The 14,142-nt window shown below is 34.9% G+C and overlaps 1 protein-coding gene across 1 annotated transcript in view; it reads right to left on the bottom strand.

Moving 5' to 3' along the window:
* Positions 1-1,908: 1,908 nt before the first annotated feature.
* Positions 1,909-14,142, bottom strand: part of LOC136029666 (glutamate receptor 1-like) — a 155,664-nt gene continuing 143,430 nt past the window's right edge. The window contains exon 15 of the mRNA XM_065708170.1: positions 1,909-2,125. Within this exon, the coding sequence (XP_065564242.1) occupies positions 1,909-2,125 (217 nt within the window). The remainder of the gene's footprint in view (positions 2,126-14,142) is intronic.

Below are 14,142 nucleotides of genomic sequence, written 5' to 3'. Positions count from 1 at the left end.
AAAATATTTCGAAATATTTATGCAATTTTCAGTTTTTACATTCTAGTTTGTTTTCTTTTATATATATAGAAGATATAATCTGGCGTAACAGACAGACAACTTATTTTTATATATATAGATATATATATATATATATATATATATATATATATATATATATATATATATATATATATATATATATATATATATATATATATATATATATATATATATATATATATATATATATATATATATATATATATATATATAATAATTAAATAATTAAATATATATATATATAATATATATATAATTAAAGCTACTTTATCAATGATGGTTGAAAGATAAAATATCCTAAAATTATGGCATATTTGAGGATTTTCATAATGTTTTTATTATCAGTTAATATTGTTATCATCATAAATAAGTTGTTTGTCTGTTGACTGACGTCATGTTTGTCGACTGACGTCATTATAAGGATAGAGCTGTATGTCGTCATGAAGTTGTTACAGACCGGGACACCAGGACACAAATGACGCCGGGACACCGGGACACAGGGGATATAAATGACGACCGGGACACTCAAAGAGAAATTACAGACTGGGACACCGGGACACAAAAAGCGACCGGGACACGGGGAATATAAATGACGACCGGGACACAGGGACACAACTACAACAGGGACGCCGGGGGCACAGGGGGGATACATAAATGACGACCAGGACACAGGGAATGTTCGAAGAGAAATTACAGACCGGGACACCGGGACACAAATGACGACCGGGACACCGGGGCACAGGGAATATAAATGAAGATCAGGAAACTCAAAGAGAAATTACAGACTGGGACACCGGGATGCAAATGACGACTGGGACACAGGGAATATAAATGACGACCAGGACACAGGGACACAACTACAGCAGGGACGCCGGGGGGCACAGGGGGATATATAAATGATGATGGCGACACAAGGAATGTTCGATTAGCAGTCACCATCAACAAAGCTCAAGGGCAATCATTACAACAATGAGAAATAGATTTGAATACGGATTGTTTTTCCCATGGACAATTATATGTTGCATGTTCAGAGTCGGCGAACCTGACAATCTATTTATATGCACAGACAAAGGGACAGCGAAGAATGTTGTATATTCGCAAGTTTTACGTAGTTAAAACGTAGTTTTACGTAGTTATATATATATATATATATATATATATATATATATATATATATATATATATATATATATATATATATATATATATATATATATATTATATATATATATATATATATATATATATATATATATATATATATATATATATATATATATATATATATATCTATATTCACAGGTGGGACACAGGGACACAACTACAATTGCGCGTAACTAATATGGCGCGTAATGACTTACGCGCACGGGGGGTGGGGGGGGGCGAAGCGCCTCCAACAACTAGGTTTTGGGTTGGGGCGAAGCGCCACCCTAACAGCTAGTTAGATATAATATTGTTATAATTCATAGATATTGTTACTATTGTTACTAAAATATTAAGATTAATATAAATGTAATGCTGTAAGATAATGCTCGATTTCATAATCTTTATCAACAAACTTGTATTTATATTCATTACAACAATCATTGCTATTATTCATCTGATTCTTGTCACTATTGTTTTCATATTGCACAGAAAAGTACAATAAGAGTGAAGGCAGGGCCTTATCCAGGATTTTTTTTGGGGAGGGAGTGTTTTAAACAAGAATTTTTTTTTTGGAGGGGGGAGTTACACAAGACAACCTCAAAAACACATAATTTTTTTATATATCCATTTTTGTTACATTTTTACGAGCTAGACAAACATTTCAGGGGTTGTCAAACCCCTAGCCCACCCCCTCCTGGATACAGCCTTAAATCAATGTGTTTAAAATTGTTGACTTGCCTTAAAGAAGTCTCTTGTAGAGCCTGCTTGAAGGGTACCATATTCAACCTCTGTTTGCTTTGCCAAATCGTCAGCTGAATTGATAGGAGTAACCATTCTTTCAACTGTTAGAAATGCAGCAAGATTGGCAGTGTATGAAGATATCAGAATCAGGGTGAAAAACCACCATACAGCACCAACGATTCTTCCCGATACAGATCTATTTATATTAATTAATTTGATTTATTAATTTATAAGAAAATGAAAGCACACTTAAAAGCATATATAAGATATTATATTTATTTATTTATTAATACGTCAAACGGTAAGCAATAATGCTTGTCGCTATAAAAGTGACGTTAGTCTATTCATTGTGTCTGAGACTCCTCAACTCTGGCCCAAGCTTGAATAGATAGACTAGGCCAAGCTTAGGTTAGGGTGACTCGTTCCTTGCTTATAGTTCGTTACCACGATGTGTTTTATTTTAAATAGATTAAATTAAAAAATCATATTTTTTCAGCTGAAAGTACGAAGTAGCATTGAAATTAAAAATGACAAAAATTATTCTGTATATGAGGTGGCTTTCCCCTCCTCAATACCTCGCTCTTTACGCTAAAGTTTTTTTTAGAACTTTCAAGAAAGCTTCTTTTTCTAACGGCCTTTGTGTTTCAGGAGTTGTTCTTGAAATTGAGACAAAAAGTCAAACTTTAGTGTAAAGAGTGAGGTATTGAGGATAATGAAACTTCCCTCATGTATAGAGTAATTTATGTTCATTTTAAGTTTTAACGTTGCTCCCTAAATTCAGGTGAAAAAACTTATTTTTCCTAATTTAATTTCTGATTGTTTTTCGAGTAATGCCGGGAACTCTATCTCCCCTCCATGAAAAATTCTTTTATCCACTGAAAATTCTTCCAAGTAAATTCCTCCAATATCACCTAATATCGTCAATTAAGAAGGCCATAACCTAGGGATCGGGGAAAAGAATTCATAGAAATGGGATTATTTTGATCATGCGAGAGTTACATTTTAATTTGTTAATAAATCCACTGAACTCAAAATTGAGTGTATTTCTTACATCTGCCCACTTTGTATGGAAAAGATGGTCATAGAAACTATTTCAAGGGCTCATTCGATTGCATATTAAATTATTTAGATACCTTTTTAATGACAAAAATGTTTTCCGGTTAATATTGATAGCCCTTCCTTCCCATTTTTTAACCAATACCCCCTTAACCCCCATGATATCGAGTTAAAAATTCTAGATGATCATTTCGTTCAGAAAGTCGAAAGCTTCTAAACATATGACTCTAAGGAAAAGATGACCCCTTCAGTCCCTGGAACAAGGGGCCTAAGTTATGCAATTGTCAATTATTTGCACAAAAGTTTACTGGTTTGAAAAAGGGGGCATGATTGATTTTGGGACTCTGACTTAGCTCGAAAATTTCTGGGATCAGTGCATCCTAAGCTGAGAGCAACACGTTTTTTCTGAAATGGGATGGGTGATAGGGGGTCCTGAACTGGGTAAAAAAGTCTTTTGCTCCTGATCAGTTTGAAACTTACAGCCACGAGCCTTTGGCTTAAGAGTAACCAAATGTACAATTTTTCTAAGGGAGGATGGCAAGGGATCAAATATAAGGAAATAGCAGCACTTTTTTCAGGACAACTTGAAACATAAAACTGTCGGTCCCTGGACCGACAGGGCTCTAATGTGCTGGATGGTCTTAATTGGTCCCACAGATTAGAGCATAAAACTAAGTCCTTGGACTGTGGTAATTCAAATGTTCAAGAAAAAAATTGATTCCCCCGATAATTGGGCCCAAAAAGGCGAACATCCTTTTTAGTTGGGACAGGCTTCCCCCTCCCCGTATATAGGGTACGAAATAGTCTGTAAATAATCTTTCCCAATTGACTTGAAACGTAAAGAAACAATGCCGAGGCTAACCAATGGGACCAAATATTATTTGGGAAATACGATCAGGTATCAGGGTGCTTACAAAATTGGTAAAAAAAAAAGCAACTTTACGGATAAAAAAAAAGCAATTAATCGGATATTTTACTTATTTAGCGAAAGGCCTAAGAAACTGGAGAAATATTAATTATATTAACGAATAATAAAACTTGATAAATAAAACACGACAAAATGTAGTAGGGAGAGACCCGGCACAATAGAAACCGAAATTCTAAAAAATGGGACTTTGATACCAATAGCTACATCAAAAGAATCGCATTTTAATGCAGATTTTAAATATATAAGTTTCATCAAGTTTAGTCCTACGCATCAAAAGTTACGAGCCTGAGAAAATTTGCCTTATTTAGGAAAATAGGGGGAAACACCCCCTAAAAGTCTTAGGATCTTAACGAAACTGACACCATCAGATTCAGCGTATCAGAGAACCCTACTGTAGAAGTTTCAAGCTCCTATCTACAAAAATGTGGAATTTTGTATTTTTTGCCAGAAGACAAATCACGGGTGCGTGTTTATTTGTTTTTTTTTGTTTTTTTTTTGTTTTTTTTGTTTTTTTTTTGTCATTTAAGAAAATAGGGGAAAACACCCCCTAAAAGTCATAAAATCAGATTCAGCGTATCAGAGAACCTTACTGTAGAAGTTTCAAGCTCCTATCTACAAAAACGTGGAATTTTGTATTTTTTGCCAGAAGGCAGATCACGGATGCGCGTTTATTTATTTTTTTGAATTATTTTTTTCCCAGGGGTGATCGTATCGACCCAGTTATCCTACAATGTTGCGAGAGGGCTCATTCTAACGGAAATAAAAAGTAAGTGACCAAAAATATTGGAGGGCACCTAGGCCCCCTCCCACGCTAATTATTTTCGTATTTTTTGCCAGAAGACAAATCACGGGTGCGTGTTTATTTTTTTTTCAGGGGTCATCGTATCGACCAAATGGTCCTAGAGTGTTGCAAGAGGGCTCATTCTAACTGAAATGAAAAGTTCTAGTGCCCTATTTAAGTGACCAAAAAAATTGGAGGGCACATAGGCCCCCTTCCACGCTCATTTTTTCCCAATGTCAACGGATCAAAATTCTGAGATAGCCATTTTATTCAGCGGAGTCGAAAAACCTTATAACTATGTCTTTGAAGACGACTTACTCCTCCACAGTCCCCGTGGGAGGGGCTACAATTTATATACTTTGACCAGTGCTTACATATAGTAATGGTTATTGGGAAGTGTACAGGCGTTTTCAGGAGGATTTTTTTGGTTGGGGGGAGGGTTGAGAAGAGGGGGATATACGGGGGAACTTTCCATCGAGGAATTTGTCATGGGGGAAGAAAATTTCCATGAAGGGAGAGCAGGATTTACTAGCATTATTTAAAAAAAAACAATGAACAAATAAATATGAAAAAGTTTTTTTTTCAGCTGGAAGTAAGGAGCAGCATTAAAACTTAAAACGAACAGATTTTATTACGCATATGAGGGGCTCACCTCCTCCTAATACCTTGCTCTTTAAGCTAAAGCATTTTTAGTAATGTCAACTATTTATTCTACGGCTTTTGTGATCCAGGGGTCATTCTTAATGAATTGGGACAAAATTTAAGATTTAGTGTAAAAAGAGAGGTACTGACGAGGGGGCGAACCCTCTCATATGTGTAATAAAAACATGAGAATTAAAATTCTTTACGTAAGCTAATTTATAAGTTACGTATATCTTTTACTAACAATAAGATTCGTAAAAAATAGAAGTTCTAGTTGCCTTTTTAATTAACCAAAAACTGGAGGGCAACTAGGCTTCCTCCCCCGCTCTTTTTTCTCAAAATCATTCGATCATAATTATGAGAAAGCCATTCAGCCAAAAAAAATATGCAAATTTCGTTTTAATTATTCCTCTGCGGAGAGCCAAAATCAAAACATGCATGGATTCAAAAACGTTCAGACAATAAAAAAAAAAAATTCAACTGAAAGTAAGGACCGGCATTAAAACTTAAAACGAACAGAAATTACTTCGTCTATGAAAGGGGCTGCTTCCTCATCAACGCCCCGCTCTTTACGCTAAAGTTTTTTACTGATATAAAAAGAAGAGTTGAGAGAAAGAGTCAAGCCTTAGCGTAAAGAGTGGGGCGTTGATGAGGAAGCAGCCCCTTTCATATACGAAGTAATTTCTGTTCGTTTTAAGTTTTAATGTCGCTCCTTACTTTCAGTTGAAAGAACTTGTTTTTTATTTATTTAAATAAGCTAAAGACGAGCAAAAACAAATCCCTATAATAAATCAAACTCTATAGAGCCAGAAATTGCTATAAAAAAATAGATAAAACCAAAACAATCACAAATTAAAATAATAATTTGAAAAATCAAACATAAAAAGAACAGATACTGATATAAATGATTAAAAGCATCTTAAAACGAATAAAAATTTAGTTGAATATTCAGGTCAAACCCAAATAAACAGAAATTACTACAAACGGGGGTTTGCCTACTGCCCACTTCCCTTCTTCAAACCGTAAAAGTTATAGCCTAATGTGTCATTTGCATTTTACTGGCAACAAAACCTATAAATATACTAGCTGTTGGGGTGGCGCCATATTAGTTACGAGCCATTATAGTTGTGTCCCTGTGTCCCACCTGTGAATATATATATATATATATATATATATATATATATATATATATATATATATATATACTAGGTGTTGGGGTGGCGCTTCACGCCACCCCAACACCTAGTTGGAGGGGCGCTTCGCACCCCCCCCCCAAGCCCCCCCGCGCGCGTAAGTCGTTACGCGCCATATTAGTTACGCGCCATTGTAGTTGTGTCCCTATGTCCCACCTGTGAATATAGATAGATATATATATATATATATATATATATATATATATATATATATATATATATATATATATATATATATATATATATATATATATATATATATATATATATATATATATATATATATATATATATATATATATATATATATATATATATATATATATATATATATATATATATATATATATATATATATATATATATATATATATATATGTTTTTAACTACGTAAAACTTGCGAATATACAACATTCTTTGCTGTCCCATTGTCTGTGCATATAAATAGATTTTCAGGTTTACCGACTCTTGAACATGCAACATATAATGGTCCATGGGAAAACAATCCGTATTCAGATCTATACCTCATGATTCTAATGATTGCCCTTGAGCTTTGTTGATGGTGATTGCTAATCGACCATTCTCTGAGTCGCCATCGTCATTTATATATCCCCCTGTGCACCCCGGCGTCCCCTTTGTAGTTATGTCCCTGTGTCCCGGTCGTCATTTATATTCCCTGTGTCCCGGTCGTCATTTGTGTCCCGGTGTTCCAGTCTGTGATTTCTCTTTGAGTGTCCCGGGCGTCATTTATATTCCTTGTGTCCCGGTGTCCCGGTCGTCATTTATATCCCCCTGTGCCCCCCGGCGTCCCCATTGTAGTTGTGTCCCTGTGTCCCGGTCGTCATTTATATTCCCTGTGTCCCGGTCGTCATTTGTATCCCGGTGTCCCGGTCTGTATATACATTCGCTTTTTAGTTTTGTTTTTCTCCTTTATTTTTTTCCTTTTTCCTTTTTTTTCTTTTTTAGTTTTTGTAGATTTTTAGATTTTTTTATTAGTTTTTAGTTTTTTTGTAGTTTTTACCATTTTTTTAGTTTTTTTAGTTTTTTTTTTACTTATGTCCTGGTCGTCATTTATACTCCCTGTGTCCCGGTCGTCATTTGTGTCTCGGTGCTTTGTTGATTGCTAATTTATATTATATTTATATTTATATTTTTTATATTTATTAATATTTTTTTAGTTTTCTTTTTCTCTTATTTTTCAGTTTTTTCCTTTTTTTTAGTTTTTTCTTTTTTAGTTTTTAGTTTTTTTTTGTTTTTTTACCTTTTTTTAGTTTTTTTAGTTTTTTTATTAGTTTTTAGTTTTTTTTTTTAGTTTTTGCCTTTTTTTAGTTTTTTCAGTTTTTTTAGTTTTTAGTTTTTTAACCTTTTTTTAGTTTTTTTTAGTTTTTTAGCTTTTTTAGTTTTTTTTCTTTTTAGTTTTTTTTTGTAGTTTTTACCTCTTTTAGTTTTTTTTCTTCTTTTGTATTAGTGTGAAATAATTCAGACGTCATATGCGGACAAACACGACGTCACTCGACAGACAGACAGACAGACATAACCCACAAACAACTTATTTTTATATATATTTATTCATATTTTTTTAGTTTTCTTTTTCTCTTTTATTTTTCAGTTTTTTCCTTTTTTTTAGTTTTTTTCTTTTTTAGTTTTTAGTTTTTTTTAGTTTTTTACCTTTTTTTAGTTTTTTTTAGTTTTTTTAGTTTTTTAGCTTTTTTAGTTTTTTTATTAGTTTTTATTTTTTTTGTAGTTTTTGCCTTTTTTTATTTTTTTCAGTTTTTTTTTAGTTATTAGATTTTTACCTTTTTTTAGTTTTTTTTAGTTTTTTAGCTTTTTTAGTTTTTTTTTCTTTTTAGTTTTTTTGTAGTTTTTACCTTTTTTAGTTTTTTTCTTCTTTTGTATTAGTGTGAAATAATTTAGTGTGACGTCACCTGATCCACAGATCCACAGATCCACACACAGACAACTTATTTTTATATATATAGATATATATATATATATATATATATATATATATGTATATATATATATATATATATATATATATATATATATATATATATATATATATATATATATATATATATATATATATATATATATATATATATATATATATATATACATATATATATCTATATATATAAAAATAAGTTGTCTGTCTGTGTGTCTGTCTGTCAGGTGACGTCAAGTTTCTGTGTCGACTGACGTCATGAAGTTAGTTGTCGTCATTTTTGCTATGACGGTGACGTCATTAAAGATATTTAAGACATATATGTTCACGTAGAAATCTATTAATGTTTAGCTTTAAAATGACTGATGAACTTACAATGGCAAAAGCCGATGAAGATGCTCAAAGAGTCTATGCCGAAAAACTTGATGCTGATAGAGAAAGTCAGAAACGAAAGCGTGCCAGGGAATCAAAGGTACAGCAAGGAAACAGGCTTGAGGCTGATAGAGAAAGAAAGAGCAGAAAGCGTGCAGAGGAATCAAAAGAACAGCAAGGAAACAGGCTTGAGGCTGATAGAGAAAGAAAGAACAGAAAGCGTGCCGAGGAACTACCAGAGCAACGCGAAAGCAGACTTGCTGCTAAAAGCGAAAGTGAAAAAAGAAGGCGTGCCGAGGAATCACAAGAGCAGCAAGAAATCAGGCTTGCTGCTGATAGAGAAAGTAAGAAAAGAAAGCGTGCCGAGGATTCACAAGAACAGCAAGAAATCAGGCTTGCTGCTGATAGAGAAAGTAAGAAAAGAAAGCGTGCTGAGGAATCAGAGCAACCTGAAAGTTATCGCCTGGCATTCAGGTACAGCCCAGTCGATGATTATAGCTTGAGTAGATGTGTTCAAATCGGGACAATGTCTAAAATTTGTCCCTATTGCAAGGCCTTGAAATTCAATGGTGAAACAATGGGAATGTGTTGCGCCTCAGGAAAAGTTAAACTTCCTCTATTGGCTGCACCACCAGAGCCCTTGAAGACCTTCCTTACTGGAACTACGTCAGAATCTAAGCGTTTTTTGTCAAAATTCAGAAAATACAACTCTTGTTTCCAAATGACGTCGTTTGGAGCCCAAATCGAAAATCCAGATCAATTTATGTCTACTTTCAAAGTAAAAGGGCAAATTTATCATAGAGCAGGGTCCCTTCTACCATTCTCAGGTGAGAATCATAAATTTTTACAATTGTACTTCATCAGTAATAGAAATTCTGAATTGAATGCACGTTGCGAAATTTCTCCCAACGTTGAAAGGACAATCGTTTCCCAATTGCAACATCTTTTCCACGAAAATAATAATTTAGTGCGTCTGTTCAAAACAGCCATCGATTTGATGCCTACTGATACGCATAAAATTTTTATTTCCGCTGGCAAAACGCCTCCTGGCCAACATGTGCGTATATACAATGCTCCAAATATCAACGAAGTGGCAATCGTTATGGTCGGTGATCAGTTTTTACCTCGAGATATTATTCTTCATAAGCGAAACGCTCAGTTGTTAAGAATTGCTGAAACTCATCGATGCTACGATGCCCTACAATATCCTATTCTTTTTTGGGATGGAGCCGAAGGCTATCACTTTAATATTAAATTGATGAATCCAGCCACTAACAAAGAAATGAATAAGAAATGCAGTGCAATGCATTATTATTCCTATAGACTAATGATTCGGCAGGATGAAGAAAATTATATTTTAAAATGCCGTGAATTGTTTCACCAATTTGTCGTTGATATGTATGCTAAAATTGAATCAGAACGTTTGCTATATATCCGCCTGAATCAGACCAAGCTCCGCTCTGAACAATACATTCATTTGCGAGCTGCAGTTATAAATGACGGTAATACCACAAACGTTGGAAGATTAACAATTTTACCTTCGTCATATGCTGGCAGTCCCCGTCATATGCATGAATATGCTCAAGATGCTATTGCGTATGTTCGTCTCTATGGTCGTCCAGATTTATTTATTACATTTACATGTAATCAATCTTGGGACGAGATACTACAGCTTTTACTTCAAGGACAATCGGCGGTTCATAGGCATGACATTACGGCCCGTGTCTTCCGGCAAAATTTGAAATCACTGATAAACTACATAGTAAAACTTGAAGTGTTTGGGTCAGTGCGATGCTAGATGTACTCAGCGGAATGGCAAAAACGAGGTTTGCCACACGCACATATACTAATCTGGCTACATAAAAAAATTACTTCGAACGAAATTGATGATGTGATTTCCGCTGAAATACCTGATAAAAATGTCGATAAGGGGTTACATGATGTTATTGTAAAAAATATGATACATGGACCTTGCGGTGCACTGAACGAAAATTCACCATGCATGGCCAAAGGAAGGTGAACAAAGCAATATCCTCGACTTTTAGTATCAAACACAATTACTGGCAATGATGGTTACCCACAATATAGAAGAAGATCTACTGAAGATGGCGGTAAAACAGCAATAATAAAGAAGCGTAACGGTAGCACCATCGAAGTAGATAACCAGTGTGTTGTTCCATATTCCCCATTATTATCAAAAACATTTAATGCACACATAAACGTTGAATACTGTAACTCCGTAAAGGCAATCAAATACATATGTAAATACGTCAACAAAGGCAGTGACATGGCAGTTTTTGGCTTGCAGCCCGAAATCAAATATATCGACGAAATCGTACAATATCAGGCTGGAAGATACATAAGCAGTAATGAAGCTGTTTGGCGAATTCTTTCATTTCCGATACATGAACGTAGTCCAGCGGTTGTTCACTTAGCGGTACATTTACAGAATGGTCAACGTGTTTATTTCACGGAAACCAACGTGCAACAAAGAGCCCTGAATCCACCGGATACAACATTAACAGCTTTTTCTTCGCTTTGCAAAAATGATTCTTTTGCAAAAAACACAGCTGTATACTGAAGTGCCTTCGTATTACACGTGGAATACAGAAAATAAAGTATTTGAACGTCGAAAACAGGGTAAGTCAGTCGACGGCCAACCTACCATCTTCAAAGATACCACGATAGGAAGACTCTACACCGTTCACCCCAATCAACATGAATGCTTCTTTCTACACCTGCTTTTGGTGAATGTACCCGGTCTGACATCCTTTGAGTATTTGAGAACTGTAAACGGTACTATACATGACACTTACCGTAGTGCATGCCAAGCTCTGAATTTATTGGAGAATGACCAACACTGGGATAACTGCATCAATGAAGCGTGAAAAACGTCAACCCCAAGTCAAATTCGTGCATTGTTTGGCATCATTTTAACAACTTGCTCTCCATCAGCTCCTACAGAGTTATGGGAAAAATATAAGTCAAAAATGTCCGAAGATATACTCCATCGAAAACAGTTAGAGACGTCAGATATGACTTTTGATTTTACATCAGAAATTTATAACTACACTTTAGTTATTATAGAAGATTTGTGCGTACGTATGGCAAACAAACCTCTTCAGGATTTGGGAATGCCTTCACCTAACCGTATCGCTGCTGTTTCATCATGTGTAGAATTGGATCGTGAACAAAGTTACAGTACGAGTGATCTATTGTCGTATGTACAAAATAACATTTCCAATTTAACGTCGGAACAAAAAGACATTTATGATACGATAATGCATTTTGTCGATAACAACGTTGGAGAAATTTTCTTTTTGGATGCGCCAGGAGGTACTGGTAAAACGTTTGTGATAAAACTGATTCTGGCATCAATTCGATCAAAAAATGATATAGCGTTGGCAATTGCGTCGTCCGGAATAGCCGCAACATTGCTGCCTGGTGGAAGAACTGCTCATTCCGCTTTGAAATTGCCTCTGAATTTGCATTCTACAGAAACTCCAACGTGCAATATTTCCAAATCATCTGGGATGGGTAAAGTATTGCAGCAATGCAAACTTATTATTTGGGATGAGTGCACAATGGCACACAAAAAATCGCTCGAGGCTCTGGATCAATGCTTGAAAGATTTGAGAGGGAAGTCGAAACCCTTTGGCAGCACATTAATATTGCTTGCGGGAGATTTCAGGCAAACATTACCTATAATACCTAGATCAACTCCTGCAGACGAAATGAATGCTTGCCTGAAAAATTCTAATTTATGGGCACACGTAAAAATATTAAAATTAACTACAAATATGCGTGTCCGATTGCAAAAAGATGACTCTGGTCAAACATTTTCAGATTAATTGCTGGCAATTGGAAACGGAAAGCTCCCAGTAGACTCAATTTCAGGACGTATACAACTACCTGCTGATTTCTGTAATTTAGTGACGTCCAAAAATGAATCGATTGAAAAAGTATTTCCAAATATTCTAAAAATTATAAAATTCTTGTTCCTCGCATTCCCATGATTCCAATGGATCTGCCTTTTCAATTTAAAAGATTGCAATTCCCAATTCGATTAGCATTTGCAATCACCATTAACAAAGCTCAAGGTCAATCATTAGAAAAATGTGGTATAGATCTTAATACTGATTGTTTTTCCCATGGACAATTGTACGTTGCATGTTCGAGGGTCGGTAAACCTGACAATCTATTTATATGCAGCGACAATTGGACAGCGAAGAATGTTGTATATTCGCAAGTTTTACGCAGTTAATTTGTATTGTATCTATCTATCTATCTATCCATATAAAAACGAGTTGCGTGTATGCATGTTTGTTTGTTTGTAAAAAGAGCGTTTGCATATGACGTCATTATTAGTACATACGGCTTTGTATATGCATAGACAATGGGAAAGCCAAGAATGTTGTATATTCGCAATTTTTACGTAGTTTGAAACACATATATAAATCTATCTATAATCACAGGTGGGACACAGGGACACAACTACAATGGCGCGTAACTAATATGGCGCGTAACGAATTACGCGCGCGGGGGGGCTTGGGGGGGCACAAAGCACCCCACCAACTAGGTGTTGGGGTGGCGCTTCGCGCCACCCCAACAGCTAGTATATATATATATATATATATATATATATATATATATATATATATATATATATATATATATATATATATATATAAATATATATATATATATATATATATATATATATATATATATATATATATATATATATATATATATATATATATATATATATATATATACCCCGCGCGCGTAAGTCGTTACGTGCCATATTAGTTACGCGCCATTGTAGTTGTGTCCCTGTGTCCCACCTGTGAATAGAGATAGATATAAATATATGTTTTTAACTACGTAAAACATGCGAATATACAACATTCTTCGCTGTCTCATTGTCTGTGCATATAAATAGATTGTCAGGTTTACTGACTCTTGAACATGCAACATATAATTGTCCATGGGAAAAACAATCCGTATTCAGATCTATACCTCATTATTCTAATGATGTGTCCCTGTCTCCCGGTCGTCATTTATATTCCCTGTGTCCCGGTCGTCATTTTTGTCCCGGTGTCCCAGTTTGTAATTTCTCTTTGAGTGTCCCGGTCGTCATTTATATTCCCTGTGTCCCTGTGTCCCAGTCGTCATTTGTGTCCCGGTGTCCCGGTCTGTAATTTCTATTCGAACAATCCCTGTGTCCCGGTCGTCATTTATATTCCCTGTGTCCCGGTCGTGATTTGTGTCCGGGTGTCCCAGTCTGTAA

Source organism: Artemia franciscana, chromosome 7, assembly GCF_032884065.1.
Source record: "Artemia franciscana chromosome 7, ASM3288406v1, whole genome shotgun sequence".
Taxonomy (NCBI): Eukaryota; Metazoa; Arthropoda; class Branchiopoda; order Anostraca; family Artemiidae; genus Artemia; species Artemia franciscana.
This window is presented reverse-complemented; position numbering and strand designations above follow the sequence as displayed.